Source organism: Manacus vitellinus, unplaced genomic scaffold, assembly GCF_001715985.3.
Source record: "Manacus vitellinus isolate BGI_N305 unplaced genomic scaffold, ASM171598v3 scaffold_51_pilon, whole genome shotgun sequence".
In the NCBI taxonomy this organism is placed as follows: domain Eukaryota; kingdom Metazoa; phylum Chordata; class Aves; order Passeriformes; family Pipridae; genus Manacus; species Manacus vitellinus.
In genome coordinates, this window is record NW_021940620.1 from 5,535,181 (window position 1) to 5,551,895 (window position 16,715).

General features: G+C 52.5%; 1 protein-coding gene across 1 annotated transcript; it reads right to left on the minus strand.

The window, feature by feature from the left end:
• Window positions 1-4,399: 4,399 nt before the first annotated feature.
• On the minus strand, window positions 4,400-15,072 carry SPARC (secreted protein acidic and cysteine rich). The gene is made up of 11 exons (XM_008921000.3): window positions 15,034-15,072; window positions 14,540-14,598; window positions 8,647-8,716; window positions 8,416-8,466; window positions 8,174-8,258; window positions 7,627-7,748; window positions 7,262-7,382; window positions 6,942-7,075; window positions 6,623-6,771; window positions 5,889-6,037; window positions 4,400-5,687 (listed from the first exon to the last, which is right to left on the minus strand). Exons 3-11 carry the CDS (start codon window positions 8,701-8,703, stop codon window positions 5,659-5,661), a joined length of 897 nt encoding a protein of 298 aa, XP_008919248.1. The 5' UTR covers window positions 8,704-8,716; window positions 14,540-14,598; window positions 15,034-15,072; the 3' UTR covers window positions 4,400-5,658.
• Between the last annotated feature and the right edge of the window lie 1,643 nt (window positions 15,073-16,715).

The following is a 16,715-nucleotide window of genomic DNA, read 5'->3' on the forward strand; positions in this document are numbered from 1 at the left end:
CTCAGAGTAGGGAACAGCTCTTTGAAGGGTATGAAAATCTGCACCAGAGTGAAAACCTGGAGCTGGGTCAAAAGTGATGGGGGAATCATCTGATGGTAGATAAGGTAAGGATTTCATTAGACACCGTGACCAGGAGGAAACAACAGGAATCCTACAGGATGAATCCTGCTGCTCAAGCCCAAGCAGACAGGGCATGATTGCAGGTGTGGTTAGAGCAGAAGAGCAGCAGGACTGGGTCAGACCAAAGGTCTGCCTTGACTCATCTCTGCTCTCAACAGCAGATTCTTCAGGGAGAGGGAGCAGAGCAAACAAGTGGTGATACTTGCCCCAGATATTAACCCAGCTTTCAGTCTGCATCCAGCTCAGGCACTTTTGAGCCAAAGCAACTCTTCTGAGGACATCAGTGCTGGGGGGAAATGAGCCTCCAGTTTCCAAGAGGATCACCATTTCATGGGAGGGAAATGAATCAATGAATCGTGTGGCTGGTCAGCACTGTATGCTCAGCCTGGGAGTCCTGTGGTGTTTTTACACTCCTCCTGACAGTGAGAAACCCTGTGAGTGTCAGGTACAGCCCCAGCCACCAGGGATTGTCCCACTGGGCATGGTTGTGATGCTGTGGCTGCCCTGGGCAGCCACAGACAGTCACCATCACACTGTGGTCAGACCTGGCCTTGCACACCTAGAATTTTGGCCCCATAGCTGATGGCAGCAAAGTCTCCAAAACCCAAGCAGTAAAGGTGATCAGAGAGGTGTTTGGACAAGAAATAACAAGAGACTTGTATAGTCTCTTGAGTCCAAACAAAGCAGCGATCAAAAGGAAATATGAAATTAAGAAAATGTAGGGAATGCACATAAAAATGTGTCCTGGGGCGAGTTGTTTCCCAAGAATCAGAGAATCAGAGTTTCTTTGATTAGGAGCATAATACTGAGGCTGACAAAAAATGGGCTTAATTGGGAAATGGCCATGATTTATTTGGTAGGACATGAAATAGAAAGTAATGTAACTGCTCCATGGCGAGAAACTGGATAGTCAGTCCCTGACACAAATAATTACCTACTGTGCAATTACCTTGGCACCAGTGAATCAGACCGAGCCCAGCTCCTGTTAGACTTCAGCATCACTGTTCAGTGAAGTACTTGTCCGTCTGTCTGCATCCTCTCTCTGTCTGTCTTAAGGCCACCCAGAGGAATGCCATGTCTGCGGTTCTATGCCCCATCAAATCTAAGTTAAAATTAGCCAGTAGGTTAAAAATTAGAGGGAATGATGCTGAGACAGGCAGACCAAGCTGCAAAACACAAAATCTGGGATCACACAAGCCTTGTGTCCTTTAGACTAAAATAGGGTCTGTGCTCCAGAAGGGTTGGGCGGGGCTCGGGCACCTCTGAGTGAGAAGGGATGGTGTCATGAATGAGTAGCTCAGGTCACTTAAAAGAATCACTGGCAAACATATCAGCAAAATCAGGTTTTAATATAAATTTGTGACAGTGTGGCTTAAAAGGATTTGATGGCAAGGTCCACTCTATTTATTCCTACATATATAAAGCATAGAAAGAAAAATTGCTCAGAATCATCTTAATATGATTCACATAGAGACCAAGGATAAAAAAACATAAGAGGTAAAGAAGACCCTTCCGTTGAGTCACAAGGTTCAGAGTGGACCCTTCTTGCCAAACTGAGCCTCAGATTTGATCAGCGGTTTTATGTCTAAAGGATTTGGCAGCATTGATGGGATGGGATGGGATGGGATGGGATGGGATGGGATGGGATGGGATGGGATGGGATGGGATGGGATGGGATGGGATGGGATAGCCAAGCGTGGTGGGGACATAGCCCCCAAAGGGACCAGGGATCTGATCTGCTCCGCTGCGAAGGGCAGAGCCCTGGACTGGGGGATGCGGGAGCGGGTTCCTCCTCCCGCCCGGTGCCCCGGCAGCCCCGGGACAACGTGCCCGCTCCGCTGCAGCAGCGCCAGGCTCCATCCCCGGAGCCATCGCTCCCCCCGCCGGCCGCTCCGCGCCGCTGCCGCCAGCCGGGGATGGGGATCGGCCGGGGGAGGAGCAGGAGAAGGAGGAACGGGAGGAGGAGTACGTGTCTCTCACAACTTCGCGGGGCAGAGGGATGCCTGCTTCCCTCCTCCCCTCATTCCAGGCCGGCTGCGGGGAGATGCGTTGCCCGAAGTGTTTTTTTCCCGGCGTTGTCTCTTCAGTGGAGGTTGGGCGAGATTTTACTGAATTTGTCCATCTTTGAAATATATAAAAGATGTTAAGACAAAAGGAGGTTCCGCAGTGGATATGGGCAGTTTGGAAGCTGCTCCACAAGCCGGAGCCGGGCAGAGGGGTGGAGGTGGAGGTGGCACTGTGGGACCCTCCCTGTATGAGACCCATGATGAGATTCCCCCTCAGCAGCAATTCTGGATGTGCTTGAACTGCTGTGTGAGAGATTTACCTGCTGGGAATGGTAACTCGATCAACCCCACCATCCTGGGTTCCTGAACTTGGGTTGAAGCCTCAGTTACTCAGTTACTGGAGTAGTCCTGGTGATCCTGGCTTGTCACCTTTTTGCGTCACCTGTATTTTGAATATTTAAGCCACAAACCTTAATACAGTATTTATGGCACAGTTTGTTTCTTTTATAAAAGTAAGGGTGAGGAAAACAGACAGGAAAGCACTAATCTCTCCAGGAATCTTGTCTTCCCCATCTTTCCATTCTTCAATGCAGGGCACAGCTCAGTGAGTAACTGCACCAAAATGAACCACCTCTGCCTGCAGATGCACTGTAGCACTCGGGTCAGACTGCTGGTTTTGGACCCAGATCTCTCTGTTATTTTTCTATTTCCTTTTTTTCAGGTTTGCAAACTGTGTCCTCAGTCAGCACTAACCACAGGGAGAATTTCCACTTGGAAATACAGGCGAGTTTCTTTGCTGCTGTGCAGGCAGGAGAAGGCTCAATTTCAGCTGTAACAGGGAAAGGGCTGTTCTGTTCCACCCTTGCTGACCATCTAGGTCTGAAAGCTCAAAGAGGCCAACTTATTCCTCAAGTCCTGATGTAACCCCATGTATGGCATTTGCCCCAACGCAGTGAAATTCCAGCAACTTGATACTTCAGGCTGTGACCTTTGAGGGGTTAAGGGAGCCCCAACTGCAACCTCCTGAGCTCACTCTGATGCTCAGTTAAAGCCAGGGAGTCTGCACTTGTGATAGCACTGAACTGGGTCTGTCGGGCTCTGCCAGACCACTGGGACACGAGTATTGTCCCATGGGATGGGACATGGCCTTAGAGATGGATCCCTTCACCTTCCAGAGGCATGATAACTAACTCTCCAGGTGGAGCCTGGTTTCCTTGAGCATGCTGGGATTTAGAGCTGACTCCTGCAGAAGAGGGGAAGGCAGAGGAGAGGAGGGCCAGAAAGCCTTCCCTTGCACGGGACCAAAGCTGCCTGTGTGTGTCCAGCAGCACTGGCAGGAGGGCTGGAGCTGGAAGGAAAGCAGCTGTGTCTTGGTGTGGGAGTGGAGCAGGAGTTTCTGGCTGAGAGGGAGCAACTGGAAAGCAGGTTTGCACAGGATGGCTGATCTACAGCCCCTGCCTGCCTTCCCGTCCTCTCTTGCCAGCTCTCCTGGCACAGAGGAGGGTCACATCCAGCTGGATGTTGTAGGGGTCATGGGCAGCAGTGCCCCTCTCTGTGTCAGGTCTGCCAGTTCACAGCTGCTCCCACAACAGGGAGGCATTTGCTGCGTCTCCATCAGGAACCCCCGCTTTGGCTAATAGCCCTGGGAAGCAGTTTGGCCGGATGGAACGAGTGCTGGTGTTCAGAGAAGGGGTGGAAAACCTTCACCTGGCCCTTCTAGCAACCAGCTTTCCCACTGGGGTCAAACACCTTGGCAATACGCCCACAAAGTGACTGTCCCCGATGGGACCTGCCCAGGGCTCTGCAGCTGGGAGAGGCCCTGTGGAGGATATGATCTGACAGCTCTGCTGGGAGCACAGCACATCCAGCCAGGGGCTGTCGACAGGGACCTCACAGCTGAGCCAGAGCTCTTGCAACTTGGGATATTTTTAGCCCGTGCCAATGTTGGTGTTTATTTTCCAACTGTTGTGCCTTTTTGCCTTTCCCAGGGGTTTTATTGCTGATGAAAGCAAGGGCCTGAGAGCCATGTGAGTGTCTGTGCTGGCTGCTGCAGTGACCCCGTCTGCCTCCATTGCTCCAGCTCCATCTGCCGACGTTACCCATCCAACATCCCCCAAGGAGCTGGTTTACAGTGATGGACTGCAATAAGCAGAAGCACCTCAGCTTCCCTTGGGCCAGAGCCTTCCCTGGAGCAGGGATATCTGTGATACAATTTGAATACATGCAATCCCCCTCACTGGGATGGGATGAAACAGAGGAACATGGCAGGCTCGTTTACTTATCAGTGTTTTAAATCAGTATTTTTTATTATGGAGACTCATCAGGTTGCTCACACTGTGGCAGGAATTTAATAATATAAGGCACAGGGAACATTCAGAGGTAAAAAAAAAGAGTTCTCAGCCTTTGAGATTTAATCATTCCTTTGGTCCTATCAGGACCCTTTCTATTAAGCAAAATCCAAATACCTTCTCCCTTCTATCTCACTCATCCCTTAAATCCACAACAGGAAAAAATATTACAGCCTTTCCCTTGAGCGTGTGGCAAACACGCCTCTTTCTGGGCAGGAACATCCCTTCCAAGACTGACACAGCTTCCCTGGGAGAGCAGGGCTGGAATTTAAGCACAACCAAGGCAGAGAGGCGGGAAGTGCTTGAGGGCACTGTGATTTGGGGAGAGCCGAGAGCTTTATTTCAGCTACAGCAGAATCACATCAAGGTCAGACACGGGCAACCTGGGGGAACAGGCAGTCACACCCCACCTCACACAGAAAACACGACAGCAGTGTGGTCATTGAGTGATGGTAAAGCATGTAGCACTTTCAAACCTTTATTTTTCGAGGGGATTTTACAAGATGGGATGCATTTTATCGTCTTGTTTTAAATTTTGTGCGCTTCCCTATTTGCTAATTAGATTAGCCTTTTATTTTTTTTCTTCATGCCCAATAATTACTAAATTCAAGCCCTGGGAATGTAAGAAAAAAAAAAAAAAGGAAAACAAAATCCTGCCACTCTTTATCCTTCTCACCCTTCTCCATCCTCCCTACCACGAGCTGGGTGGCCACAATGTCACCTCCAGCTGCTCTGCTTGAGAACCCAATCCTCCTACATCCTCTGGCTCTGCCTTCCCTCACAGGCATCTGTAACTGGGGCGGTCAATCAGCTGAGAGGGCTTTGCATCTGCACTGACCAGGAACGTGCTGTTAGTGAGAAGTTAAAGAGAAGTTGATCAGAGAGTGGATACCAAGACAGGATATTTGGGACAGGAACAGTTGGTCGATGGTACAGGCACGTCGGAGAGAGAAAAGGCTGGTAAGAGCATGTGGAAACAGCTGAGTGAGTAATCTAGTGGTAATAGATAAGGCTATGAATGAGGACTGTTATTTCTCTTAGCACCATTACTACATATGTTTAGATCTATATTAGCACCTTGTTCCCAGGGAAAAACAAAACAAAACAAAAGCAGTTTAAAAACCAAAGGAAGTGGGAAGGTTAAAACAAGACAAAGTTGGCAGCAGAGCAGGAAGCCGGGGCGTTTAGATCACAAGATCCTTGTCTATGTCCTCTGTGGAAGGAAAAGAGAGAGACGAGGTTAGGAGGCGGATGCTGCCAGGGTCCCACTGCTCCTGCAATCCACCCTCCCCACTCTCCCCTGCTTTGCCTCACCCAGCACCAGCTGAAATGCACTGCTCCATCCAGAGTGGGGGCTCTGGGGGTGCTTTTCAGTGTCCCCTGCACCCCCATTCCTGCCCTCCTGAGTACTTACGCTCCTTAATGCCGAAGCAGCTGGCCCACTCCTCCAGAGCGATGTACTTGTCGTTGTCCAGGTCACAAGCCTCGAAGAAGCGAGTGGTGCAGTGCTCCATGGGGATGAGGGGGGCACGGAGCGGGGCCAGCTCAGTGTGGGACAGGTACCTGCCAAGGTGGCCTCATGGTCACAGGAGGGGAGATGCTGGCCCCAGATCTGTGGGTTGACTGGTCCCAGTGCCCTCCCAGTATCAGCCACTGAGTGTCATGAAGGTCAAGGACTGGTGTCTGCCTTTGCAACTGGCTGTGCTGGCCACAAAATAGTAGCTGGTGGTCCTTGCCAGCTGCCCTCACCCCACGGGTCTGTGATCACTCTCGTGCCCTTCTCCATCTCACAGCTAAGCCAGCAGCTGCTATCTCAGCTGCTGAAGTTATCCCGGGGCCTTTGGACTAAGATATTTTAGGGAGCTATCACACGACAGTAAATCTGAGAAGATAGAAACTCCACACCCAAGGGAGATGGGAGCAGGTGAGACTGGGGAGGCCTCTCTTCCTGCAGAAGAGCTGTTTGCAGGAGGCAAACCTACCTCTGTCCCAGCCTGGTTTGCCACAACCCCTGACAGATGTGCTTGTGCCACTAGCCACCCACTTGTGTCACATCTCCAGCCTGCTTTGACACCTTCTGCTGCCACATCATCCTGGTCCTTGTATGGGAAAGGGTTCTGGTGGGGTCTCCATCCTGCTGACACTCACCCATCGATGGGGTGCTGGTCCAGCTGCCCAAACTGCCAGTGCACGGGGAAGATGTACATGTTGTAGTTCTTCTCAAAGTCACGGGCCAGCAGCTCCACGGTGTGGTCACCGGCCTCCAGGCGCTTCTCGTTCTCATGGATCTTCTTCACCTGCCATAGGAGAGGCCAGGGAGCCCTTGTCAGCAGGGGAATGGGGTGGAAGGGGGGACCCCAGGAGGGGCTTTAAATGGGGTGCCTGCAGGTCATTCTGGACAGGCTCCACACATGTGCTGGGCTCTGTTGGTGGGGTGAGCTCCCAGGCTCTGTCGCCAGTCCCTCACCTTGAGCTTCTGCTTCTCGGTCAGCAGGTTGTTGTCCTCATCACGCTCGTACAGGGTGATCAGCACGTTCTTGAGCCAGTCCCTCATGCGCAGGGGGAACTCAGTCAGCTCTGTGTCCAGGCAGGCAGGGATGACTGGAAGTCACAGACAGTGGTCAGTGCAGCGTCTGGACATGCAGCCCCAGACCCCAGACACACAGCCCCAGTGCTCTCCAGCCTCAGCCCTGAGCCTGCCTGGACCTTTGCTGTCCCACACGCTGTGGGCACAGGGGCTGTGCTCAGGTTAGGGGCCCCCTTGTTTGAGGGAGTGGCTCCACTTACATTTGCAAGGCCCAATGTAGTCCAGGTGCAGCTTGTGACCCTTCTTGGTTCCCTCCAAGGTGCACTTGGTGGCAAAGAAATGGCAGGAGGAGTCGTAGGTCTTGTTGTCAGTGCCGCAGACCTGCACAGGGTGGGGAGATGCTGCATGAGAGGCAGAGAAGCCCAGATTTGCTGGGGAGTCTGTAGGGAGAGCCTCCAAACAAGATGTTTAACTTGTTCCCTGGGGTGGGCAATAGCTGCTGGATCACCACCAGCTGAGGCCAGATTGGGTACCTGCCACCCTGATTCTGTCTCCCCACCATCCCTGGCAATGCCCATGTGGGGTCCCTCCCCACTTGGGGCCACCAAGCAGCTCCTGCTCTCACCTTCTCGAAGACACCGGCGGTGGCTGGGCAGCTGGAGGGGTCCTGGCACACACACATGGGTTGGTTGTTGTCATCCACCTCGCACACCTTGCCGTGCTTGCAGTGGTGGTTCTGGCAGGGGTCTGGGAGTGGGAGGGGAGCAAAGTCAGAGCCAGCCCCATCCTCACCTCCCACGAGCTGCCCAGGGCATCTCAGTACAGAGGGAAGACAAAGACTTCAGCAGGGACAGCCCTAAGCATCTATTCTTGCACTGGGGAGATGTGAGCATCTCCAGAAATCCATGTTAGTCCTCAGGCTAATCCTGGACTCCTTTCTGTAGCCACACAATGCAATGGCTTTTCTGTTGCAAAAACAGGCTTACAGAGAGCCCAGGGCTGGAAGAGGCCACATGCCTCTTTTGCTTTGAAGTGTGCATCTAGTCTGGCATCGTCCCTGTGCTATAGCCCTTCCCAAAGGAACCCCTCACTGTTTGGGGTGGCTAAAGCTCCCCCATGCAGGGTGAGGACGATGTCTCTGCCAGCCAGAGGGCAGGGGAAGGGTGACTTACTCTCTGCAACAATCTCCTCTACATCCTCTGTGGGTTCCTCGAACTCTCCCACCTCCACCTGGACGGGATTAGCCCCCACGGGCTCCTGCAAAAAAGGTTGGTGTTCCTGGTGTTGGTGTATATAGATCACAGCTCCTGGTGGGGGAGAGGAGCCTGCCCATTGCTCCCCCACTGCTTTGGAGATGCTCTTCCCAGAGCAGTGGGTGCTGCAGGGGAGGAGGAGGAGGAGCAAAGTCACCTACCTCTGTGGTGGGATCTTCAATGACCTCTGTCTCATCGGGCAGAGCCTCCTGCTGCAGGGGAAAAGGACCATGAGTGGGGGACCATGGGGAGGATGCTCCCAAGGGGGAATAAGGCCATCCTCATGTTGCCCCACATCCCTTAGTACTGTACTTGTTACAAAATAAAATCCCCATCAGCTATTTCAGATGGACAACCCCGACAGCAGAGGCTCTGCTGTCTCATGCACTTACCGGAGCTGACAGGGCTTTGCCTGCCAGGCAAATAAGGAAAAAAATCCAGGCCCTCATCTTTCAGCAGACCCTAAATAAAGAAGAGGAAAAGCAGGGGTGAGGAAGGAGGCCATTGTGTGCCTCTCAGCTGCAGGCTGAGAGTCAGACACTTAGAGAAGGGTGTTCTCTTCATTTCCTGCCTCGTCTGTTCAATATTATAGACCCACATGCTGTCTTTTCTAGCCAAAACCTTAAGCCAAATCATGTTTCCAAGATAAATTCTTTTGATTTTGCAACATGAGACAGTGGGGTTTAGATGTCTGTTGCTCTCCTGGATGCCTTTAGAAAAATCACAGTCAAAATGGCAGTTCTTCTTTCCTTCTCAGGAGGTTTTTTTACCAAACCCCTAGATTTTTCATGTTAAAAATCTCCTGATTTGAGTGCCAGGTACAAGCAAGGAAAAATGAAAGTGGAGGATGAAGGAGAGACAGTGAGATGGGGCACTTGAGAATTAAATCCCTTAGAAAGCCCCTTCCCACATGGACACAGTCATCCCTAGGGGTATGAGGGGCCAGTCCTCCATCCTCAGCATCCCCAAATGCTGGGATCTCTATTATAGTTTTTACCCTTCCTGCTTGAGGGTCCCCAGACTGGGTTTGAGGGATCCCAGACACTTTGGGGTTGTGTCCTGCCAGGAGACAAGCTCCAGAAGGATAAGCCTTTTGCACCCTCCCAGTCTGGGCTGTTGCAGGGATCCTGTAGGGCGAGGGAGCCGGGCAGCCCAGCTAACACTGGCTGTGATGTGAGCCAGGAAGAGAGCGCAGCTGGTGAAATCACCCTGTCCTTGTCCCCTCTGGTTCCTGTTTGGCAGGGATGAGCCCCTCTGTGTGAGGGCAGAGAGGAGCTCAGCTGGCTGCTTAGTATGCTGATGGCATCCCACTCCTGACAGCAAGGGTTGTCTCCTGCCAGCGAGGGGACTTGTCCCCCTGCCAACTCTTCCTCTGCCTCCCTTCCACTTGCCCTCGTCCACTCCACCTGTGTGGCATCACAGCCCACCAGCTCCCTGGGGCCAGGCAAAGGGGTGGATCTGCTGGGACAGAAAACGTTGGACAAGGTTTCTTCGTGTCTCCCAGGATATCTAATTTGCCAGTGCATCCTTTCCCTTCCTCTCTGTGCACAGCAGCTCTCTGGGTATGAAACCACACCAAGGCTGTGCTGTCAGACTGGGCTCTGCTTCCTGACTTAGCAAGGTTTGGCCACATAGGGAAAATCCTCTTTCCAATCTCGGTACCTCACCCAGCCTCCAGTAGGGTGTTCCTGCAAAACAGAGGTCATGGCATGGAGGGCAGCTTTCCTGGGATGTCAGGGGGCTGGGAGCACAGGGTGATGGGGATGTCTGCTGTGGTGGGATAAAGGATCTGATCTGTGGCAGAGCAATTGTGGGTAGGGGATGCTAAGCCTGTTTGCACTGTCAAGGCTGCAGCTGAAAAGCTCCCTCCTGTCCTGCTTGGTACAAGCTGTCCCTTCCCCTTGCCTTTATTTGCTCTGGATGCTACTGAGAGTTCTGCCAGCATCTGCCAGGAGGGATCAGTGGTTCTGATCTTCACTCCTGGAAGGGTTGCATGGGGAGGGGAGGTGGAAAAGTACTGGTGATTCTGGCCATCTCCTCCCTTGCTGCCATTCCCTGGCTTGTAAAGGCTCCTCCTGGGCTTCTCCCAAGGGGTTTGTTTGCTTTGGAAGGTGCTCTGAGGTTCAGTGATGCCCATTGGGCAGAAACATGGTAGTGCCCAGTCTGGAGGAGAGGGCAGAGCATGTACATGTGGAAGATGGCATTAAGAAGAACCCAGCCCCAGACCAAGGCCATCTTAGATCATTTCCCCAAGCCTCGAAAAAGCCTTGAATTTCAAAGTCTGGGCATGCAAGTAAGCTGGGGTCAGGGAATTACATGCTTGCTAGAAGCCAGCAGACAGTCAGAGCTGCCAGTGTTGTGTTTGGAGGAAGAAGGAGCAGGAAAAAGTCTGAGCAAACAAGCTCTGCAGAGCTGTCTTGTGCCATAGATGGAAAGCAAGTTTATTTGAAAAACAACATCCTTCTGGAGGCAGAGCTGGGAGGACATTGCAGTGCCTGTGAGCCCCTGGCTGGGTTGCAAAGGCACGGTCATTCCTGAATGCCTGGTGGTCAAAAATCCTGAAATAACAGCTCAGGAGCCCTGCACACAGAGCTGCTCCATCAGAAGAGCATGATCCATGGTGCAAGTCTCCCTCCTTGTGGAGCAACCATGGTCCTGCTGTCCAAGAGGATGCTCTTTGGAGCTGGCATCTGGGACATACCATGAGCTCAGCATCCATCCCACAGGTGGAGGGACTTTGGGAGGATCCCTGTGAGGAGTCCTGCACTGGGAATGCCTGGCACTGCTTTGCCAGGGGGCAGGAGGCAGCATAGGGAGAGGCAGCCAGGGGATCATTTTGGACAGAGGAAAACAGAGCTGGGAAAGAGATTTTTAGCAAGCAGGGACTTATGCCCTTCTGTATCCTAAAGGAATCAATAGATGCCAGCACTTTGCAAGACACTGGAAACCAGCACATCATGGGCACAGACAGGGCTGCTGAATATAAAGTAAGAGAAGCTCCATAGTAACCAGTCCCTCCTCAGGCCTCACCTCCTGACTGCTGAGGATGGAGAAGACAACAAAGCACACATAGGCTGCAGGACCCATGGGTGGCACTGCCTTTCTAAGGTTTGACCCCATTTCCATCCTACACGGGGACTTCAGCTCCCAGTTGCTCTATAAACAGAGTCTGGGGGCTCCCATGAACCCCTCTCAATTGTTCACCTTTCCAGCATGGCCCAGGCTATTCCTCAGTGCCAGCTGCCCCTTACATTTTGCAGCCATGCCAATAACAAGGTGTAGGGAGGGCTGAGGCTGACCCTCAACACCTCCATAAGCTCAAAGCAGGCTGCTCTGGGAAACTCTTTGCCATCCTCCCCCCAAGTCCCATCACAAGTTTCTACTGATGGGGAAAGTACCCCGCAGTGATACACAGAGTCTGTGCCTCTGTGCAGGTCTCTCCTCTCTCCTCCCACTCAACCCTGGGACCTCTGTGGGTTGGGGGAGGACACGGACCAGGCGGGTGCAGCCTCCGGAAGAGGCTCCGTGGATGGAGGAGCGTGGCCCATGTGGTGCTGGCCCTGTCCAGGGTTGCATAAGCCCTTTGGGATGCCACGTTAGCGTGGGGAGGAGTCTCTGCCTGGCCACTTTGACAGCTCCTCCCCGAGGCCACCGGGCTAACCCCAGCTGCCACCCCTGCTAACCCACTCAAGGGGCTCCGCTGCCACCTCCCATTGCAGCCACGGAGAGCAGGAGTGGGCAAAACCCTCCCGTGCCTCAGTTCCCCACCAGCACCCCAGCCCAGCCACGCAGGAGGCACCACCCAAGCACCAGTGTCTCCTGCACCCACCCTCCCTCTGCTCACTGCTTTTCAAGGCTCTGCAGGTCTGACATGCCCCCAACTCACACTGAGTGTAAAGGCAAAACTGGTCCAGAAAAAGGTTCTGCTAAACCCCACTGGGGCCACAGTTTTCAAGGTGCTGATGGGTGACCAAGTGTGACCCTCACAGAGACACAATGGTAGGGCTGACCCTGACCTCCCTATGCAAGCAAGACCCTCTGAGCTTTACCCAGCAGCCACTCCCAGGCTAAAATTCCATTTGAAGTCAGAGTTGTTTGCTCGAGTCCCCATAAAGCTCCTGGCTGAACAGGTCCCTGCATGTCGGTACCAGCTCACCCAGATGTGCTGCAGCTGCCCTGGGGAGCAGGGCAGAGGACTGGGCAGAAGCCACTCTGGCTCCTGCCACCTGCCCAGACCCCTAGCACACAGTGTGCAGGTTCAGAAAGCCAAGCAAGGTTTAGATGGAAGTTTAGTTCATGCACACACATATACTAGAAGTAAAACATGGGGGGAAAAATCTATCTGCCCCATCTGCCTATGCAGTCACTAAAGACATGTCTACACAATGCTGCATGAACCCATTTCCCGTGCAGGGAGCTGAGCAGCTCTGATTGCACTGAGAAATGCTTTAGATCTTACAGGGCTTATTGTTACAAAGGCAAGAGCCCAATCCCATTCCAACTGTGTGCTTGAAGCTGTCATAGTTTGTCCAGGTTACAGATCGCATCCATAATGGGAAACCATTAAATTAATAACAGGAACAGTGCATGGATGAGCCCTGGGCTGTAGGCAGTGGCTCACTGATGAGCCCTGTGCAGACACGGGAGACGGAATTTTGCTGTCCTGCCTGAGCTTTTTCTTTTGTGTGGACTGGACGTAGAGCAGCGCCAAAAGCAGCCCCGATACTGCTGTGCCAGGGGCAGGCGGTCCCTCCGGCTCTCGGGGGACGCAGCCAACTGATCCCGCACGGCTCCACAAAGGAGGACGAGAATAAGCTGCCCGATAAATACTCGCAAAAATGCAAACCATCTCCAAAGCATTCCCTGGACTCGCCCTGCCTGCAGCCGCTCCAGCGATAACAGCCCCGACATCCCTCCGACCAGAGGACCCAGAAAAGGTTTCCATGGGAGCCGACATTCCTCTGGGGCTGAGTCATGGAAGAGCAGAGGGTTGTGGAAGGAGGGGCTTGAAAAAAAGTTTGAAAAGTTTATTTCTGCTCTTCCCCCTCCCAACACCGCCCGCATCCCTGCTCCTGACTATGTGGCAAACAATGGCTTGGCTTTAGTTACTGCGCAGGACGCAACAGCCTTTCATTTCCACTTAAAACTCGCCTGATCCACCCTAACAAAAGGCTGCGATTAACTTTTGTCCTTTTGGAGGGTTGCTGAGTTTTTGGGCTGTTTCGAGTTGGTGGTCTCTGAGGACTCGGAGTACTGGCGACTTTCCCGGTGTCCCCAGTTTCACTCCAACTTGAACCTCTTGCCTTTCGGTTTGGGTGGGAATTCAACCCCTATCCTGTTAAGTTTTCTTTTTTTTTTTTTTTTTTGGCTGGATGCAACAGAATGGAGCTTTCTCAGAGAAGGGACACAAAGAGCAGAGTTATACTGCCACACAGGTCACGTCACCGGGATGGGAAGGACAGCAGCTGCCTTTAAAGGAAACAAGCCTCGGCTCCTCTGCGTGGACTTAAAATTGTGCCTGACTGAGCCCAAGTTCTTAAAACTTAAAAAAACCCCCACTCCAAAAGAGCTTTGTTCCTCCTCTCCTGCAACCTCCGTCTCTCTAACAGTCGATCAACCGGAGTTCAGCCAGGGCAGCAGGACTTGAAAGAGCTTCAAAGTTTGCTGGGAACAAAAAGCCGAGTGTCTTTTTTTTTTTAGGAGAAATAAGAGCGGCTGTACTGAAAAAATAAAAAACGCTGAGATGAAGTCGACAGCTCTTTTGTTCTTCCTCTAGATACTCTGGTGAGTAAAACATCACCTGCCAACACACCTCAGGCTGGGAGTAGTGGGGACTGGTTTGTAACTAGATCTGATTTTCTCTGCATGTTGGTTTGATGTGCTCAGACCTTGGTCACACATCTCGCTAAGGAACTACCTCCCAGCTGAAAACCCAGAGGGGAAAAAGGAAGGAGAGAGAAAAATAAGGGCAGGTTAAACCTTTACAGTCAGATGCCACCAAAGTGTTAAACTCGTCATCTGGCAGTGAAATAGAGCAAGAGACAGTTTAGGAGCGGAGATGCTGCAAAGAGGAGAAAGAGAAGTCAGGAGGGGTCTCTAAGTGCACCACTTAGGGTGGGAAGCATCCACCTCCCCATCCCGAGTGACGCATTGCCGAGCCCTGAACACACTCCACGGGCTGGGAGAGTGGGTCCCGGGCCAGGGACCGCCACGAGTGGGGCTATGGGGACCCCTATATCAGAAGAAAGAGGCTCAGCAAAGGCAAACACGAAGCTCGGGTCATACCTCGCAGTCCGGGCAGCACGGCTGAGGAAACTTCAGGCGCTTGGACAGGCTGGAGGAATCTGCAGGTTTTAGAAGGAGGCAGGAGGAAGCCAAAGGGTGGGCTGGGTTTCCCGCTGCCTCTCCTCCTCCTCCTCCTCCTTGCTATCTTTCCAAATCGGTCTTTTCCTCCCCTCCTCGCCCCAGTGGGCAGTCCCACCCGGCTGAGGCACAGCCTGGGTCCAAAGGATAGACCAGAGAAATCAAACAGGGGCTGGAGATCAAGGGGGTCTCTCGCAGGGACAGATCAGCCCCCAGCGCAGCCTTCCCAGCGGAGTCACTGTCACAGCTGCCTGCACTGCTGCGACGGGTTTGTCAGTTCTCTCTCTCGGACTGACAGCACGGGGGGCAGGCAGAATGCCATCTCTCTGCTTGGTTTGTGCACCTCCTAGCACCTTAACCTGCTGCCATTAAAAAGTGAAATGCTGTCATTTCTCAAGAGTAGTTCAGTCCCTGACCTGGTGCTTCCCATCCTCAGGGGGATGAAGAAGAAGGCAGGAGAGTTCTTGCTCCTCCATCCTATCTCCTAACACTGCTGCCATCTGGGACTGTCTTGTGAAGAGGGAGAGGAATGAATGATCCAGAGAATGTGGGGAATTATGACATATCTGAATTATGCTCTAAGTAGGCAGAGAAATGCTGCGCTGGCAGATGTGACGCTCAGCAAACTGGTCTCTCTGCTGTGGTTATCATCCAGCAGATCTGGACTGATTGAACAAAACCCACAGTCAGAATTGTTGGTCAGCTGAATCTGTTGGTCTCTTCAGACATCACTAAGTATTTTGACCTTACAGATCATAACTCAGCTGGAGCAGCTGCCCAGCCAGAGGCAGCCAGGCAGCAAAGCTGCTTGGAGTTGGCTTTTCCCATCTGTTCCTCTCTATGCTTAGGGTGAAAACCCCGCTCCTCTCTCCATGACTGTGAGGATTTAAGGTTCATCTGCTCCCCTGGCAGGAGCAGACCACGTGCCTTTCCACACCAGCACGGCCATGGCGCTGCACTGCAAGGGAAAACCAGCAGACAAAACCTGCTGGAATTTGGGTGTCCCTGAAGAGTATCTCCATGCCATACAGGGCTGTCCTGAGCCCTGTGGATAATTCAGCTCTTTTCAGCTTGTGATCCTTCTGCAGCACCAACCCTCACCCCAGGGCTGCTCTCCAGGGGCTGCTGGAAAGGTGGTGGCTCATGTAGCCAGCATGACTGAGGACAAGCCATCTGGGCACCAGCAGCCTGATTATGGATGCTGGATGAAGGACACCCAACACCACAGCAAAATGCAACATCATGTTTTGTCTTGGTTGACTGGGCTTTGGGCGCATTCCTTGTGATTACAAACTATCTTTTGAGATGGGCTGAGACATGGATCTGGGTCCTTAACTTTTCCCACTGATGTTGCTGAGGATTTAGATGTCAACACAGGAACTGGCCTGTGACAACCCCCTGGGCTGTGCTGGCTCCTTGCTCTGTAGGATGCCTTTGTGGTCTGTGATTCTGTATCAGCTCACTCCCCATCCGGCCTCGCGGCACTTCTGCTGCATGTGAAAGATCAGATGTAAGACTAAACATCCCATGGCCAACAAGAAACAAAAAGTAAACAGAACAGAAAGGGAAAGGGGAGGGAAGTGTAGGGAAGGGGGGCCATGAGAACCCGTCATCACTTCCCAGTGAGCCGGTCGGTCTCTGTGATCAGGCAGCTCAGGAGGCTGCTGGCAAAGAACAAGAGAAGAAAATCTTCTTCACCCATTTCTTTACTTGGCTACACACCTCTCAAAAGCCATCCCTGAGTGCTGATATGTGGATGTTGATATTACTCACAGGGACATCCATAAATTCTTCACACGACCCTCTCAGGTCCATGTGGGGGCCAGATTTGGGATGGTGTCTAAGACCCCATGGGTCCTTCTAATACAACCAACCACCTGCGGAATGTGGAGCATCTTCTCCCACCACAAGTGTCCGTAGCTCCCAGGTGCAGCCCAGTGCTACTTGTAGGCCCAGTTTGGCTCCAGAGGCCACACATCCCCTAAGCCAAAGTATCATTTGTTTGATTCATATCCCAAGGAGCTGAATGCTGTCGTTGAATGCTCTCTGCAGTGGATTAGTCACGGCTCGCATTGAAATTGCACAGCTGCTGGTTCTT

Coding starts and splice junctions, on each gene's coding strand:
- SPARC (XM_008921000.3), bottom strand. CDS start 8,703: ATGAGGGCCTGGATTTTTTTCCTTATTTGCCTGGCAGGCAAAGCCCTG. Junction 8,467..8,646: donor GCAAAGCCCTGTCAGCTCCG/GTAAGTGCATGA, acceptor TTTCCCCTGCAG/CAGGAGGCTCTGCCCGATGA. Junction 5,688..5,888: donor CTGCTTCGGCATTAAGGAGC/GTAAGTACTCAG, acceptor TTCCTTCCACAG/AGGACATAGACAAGGATCTT.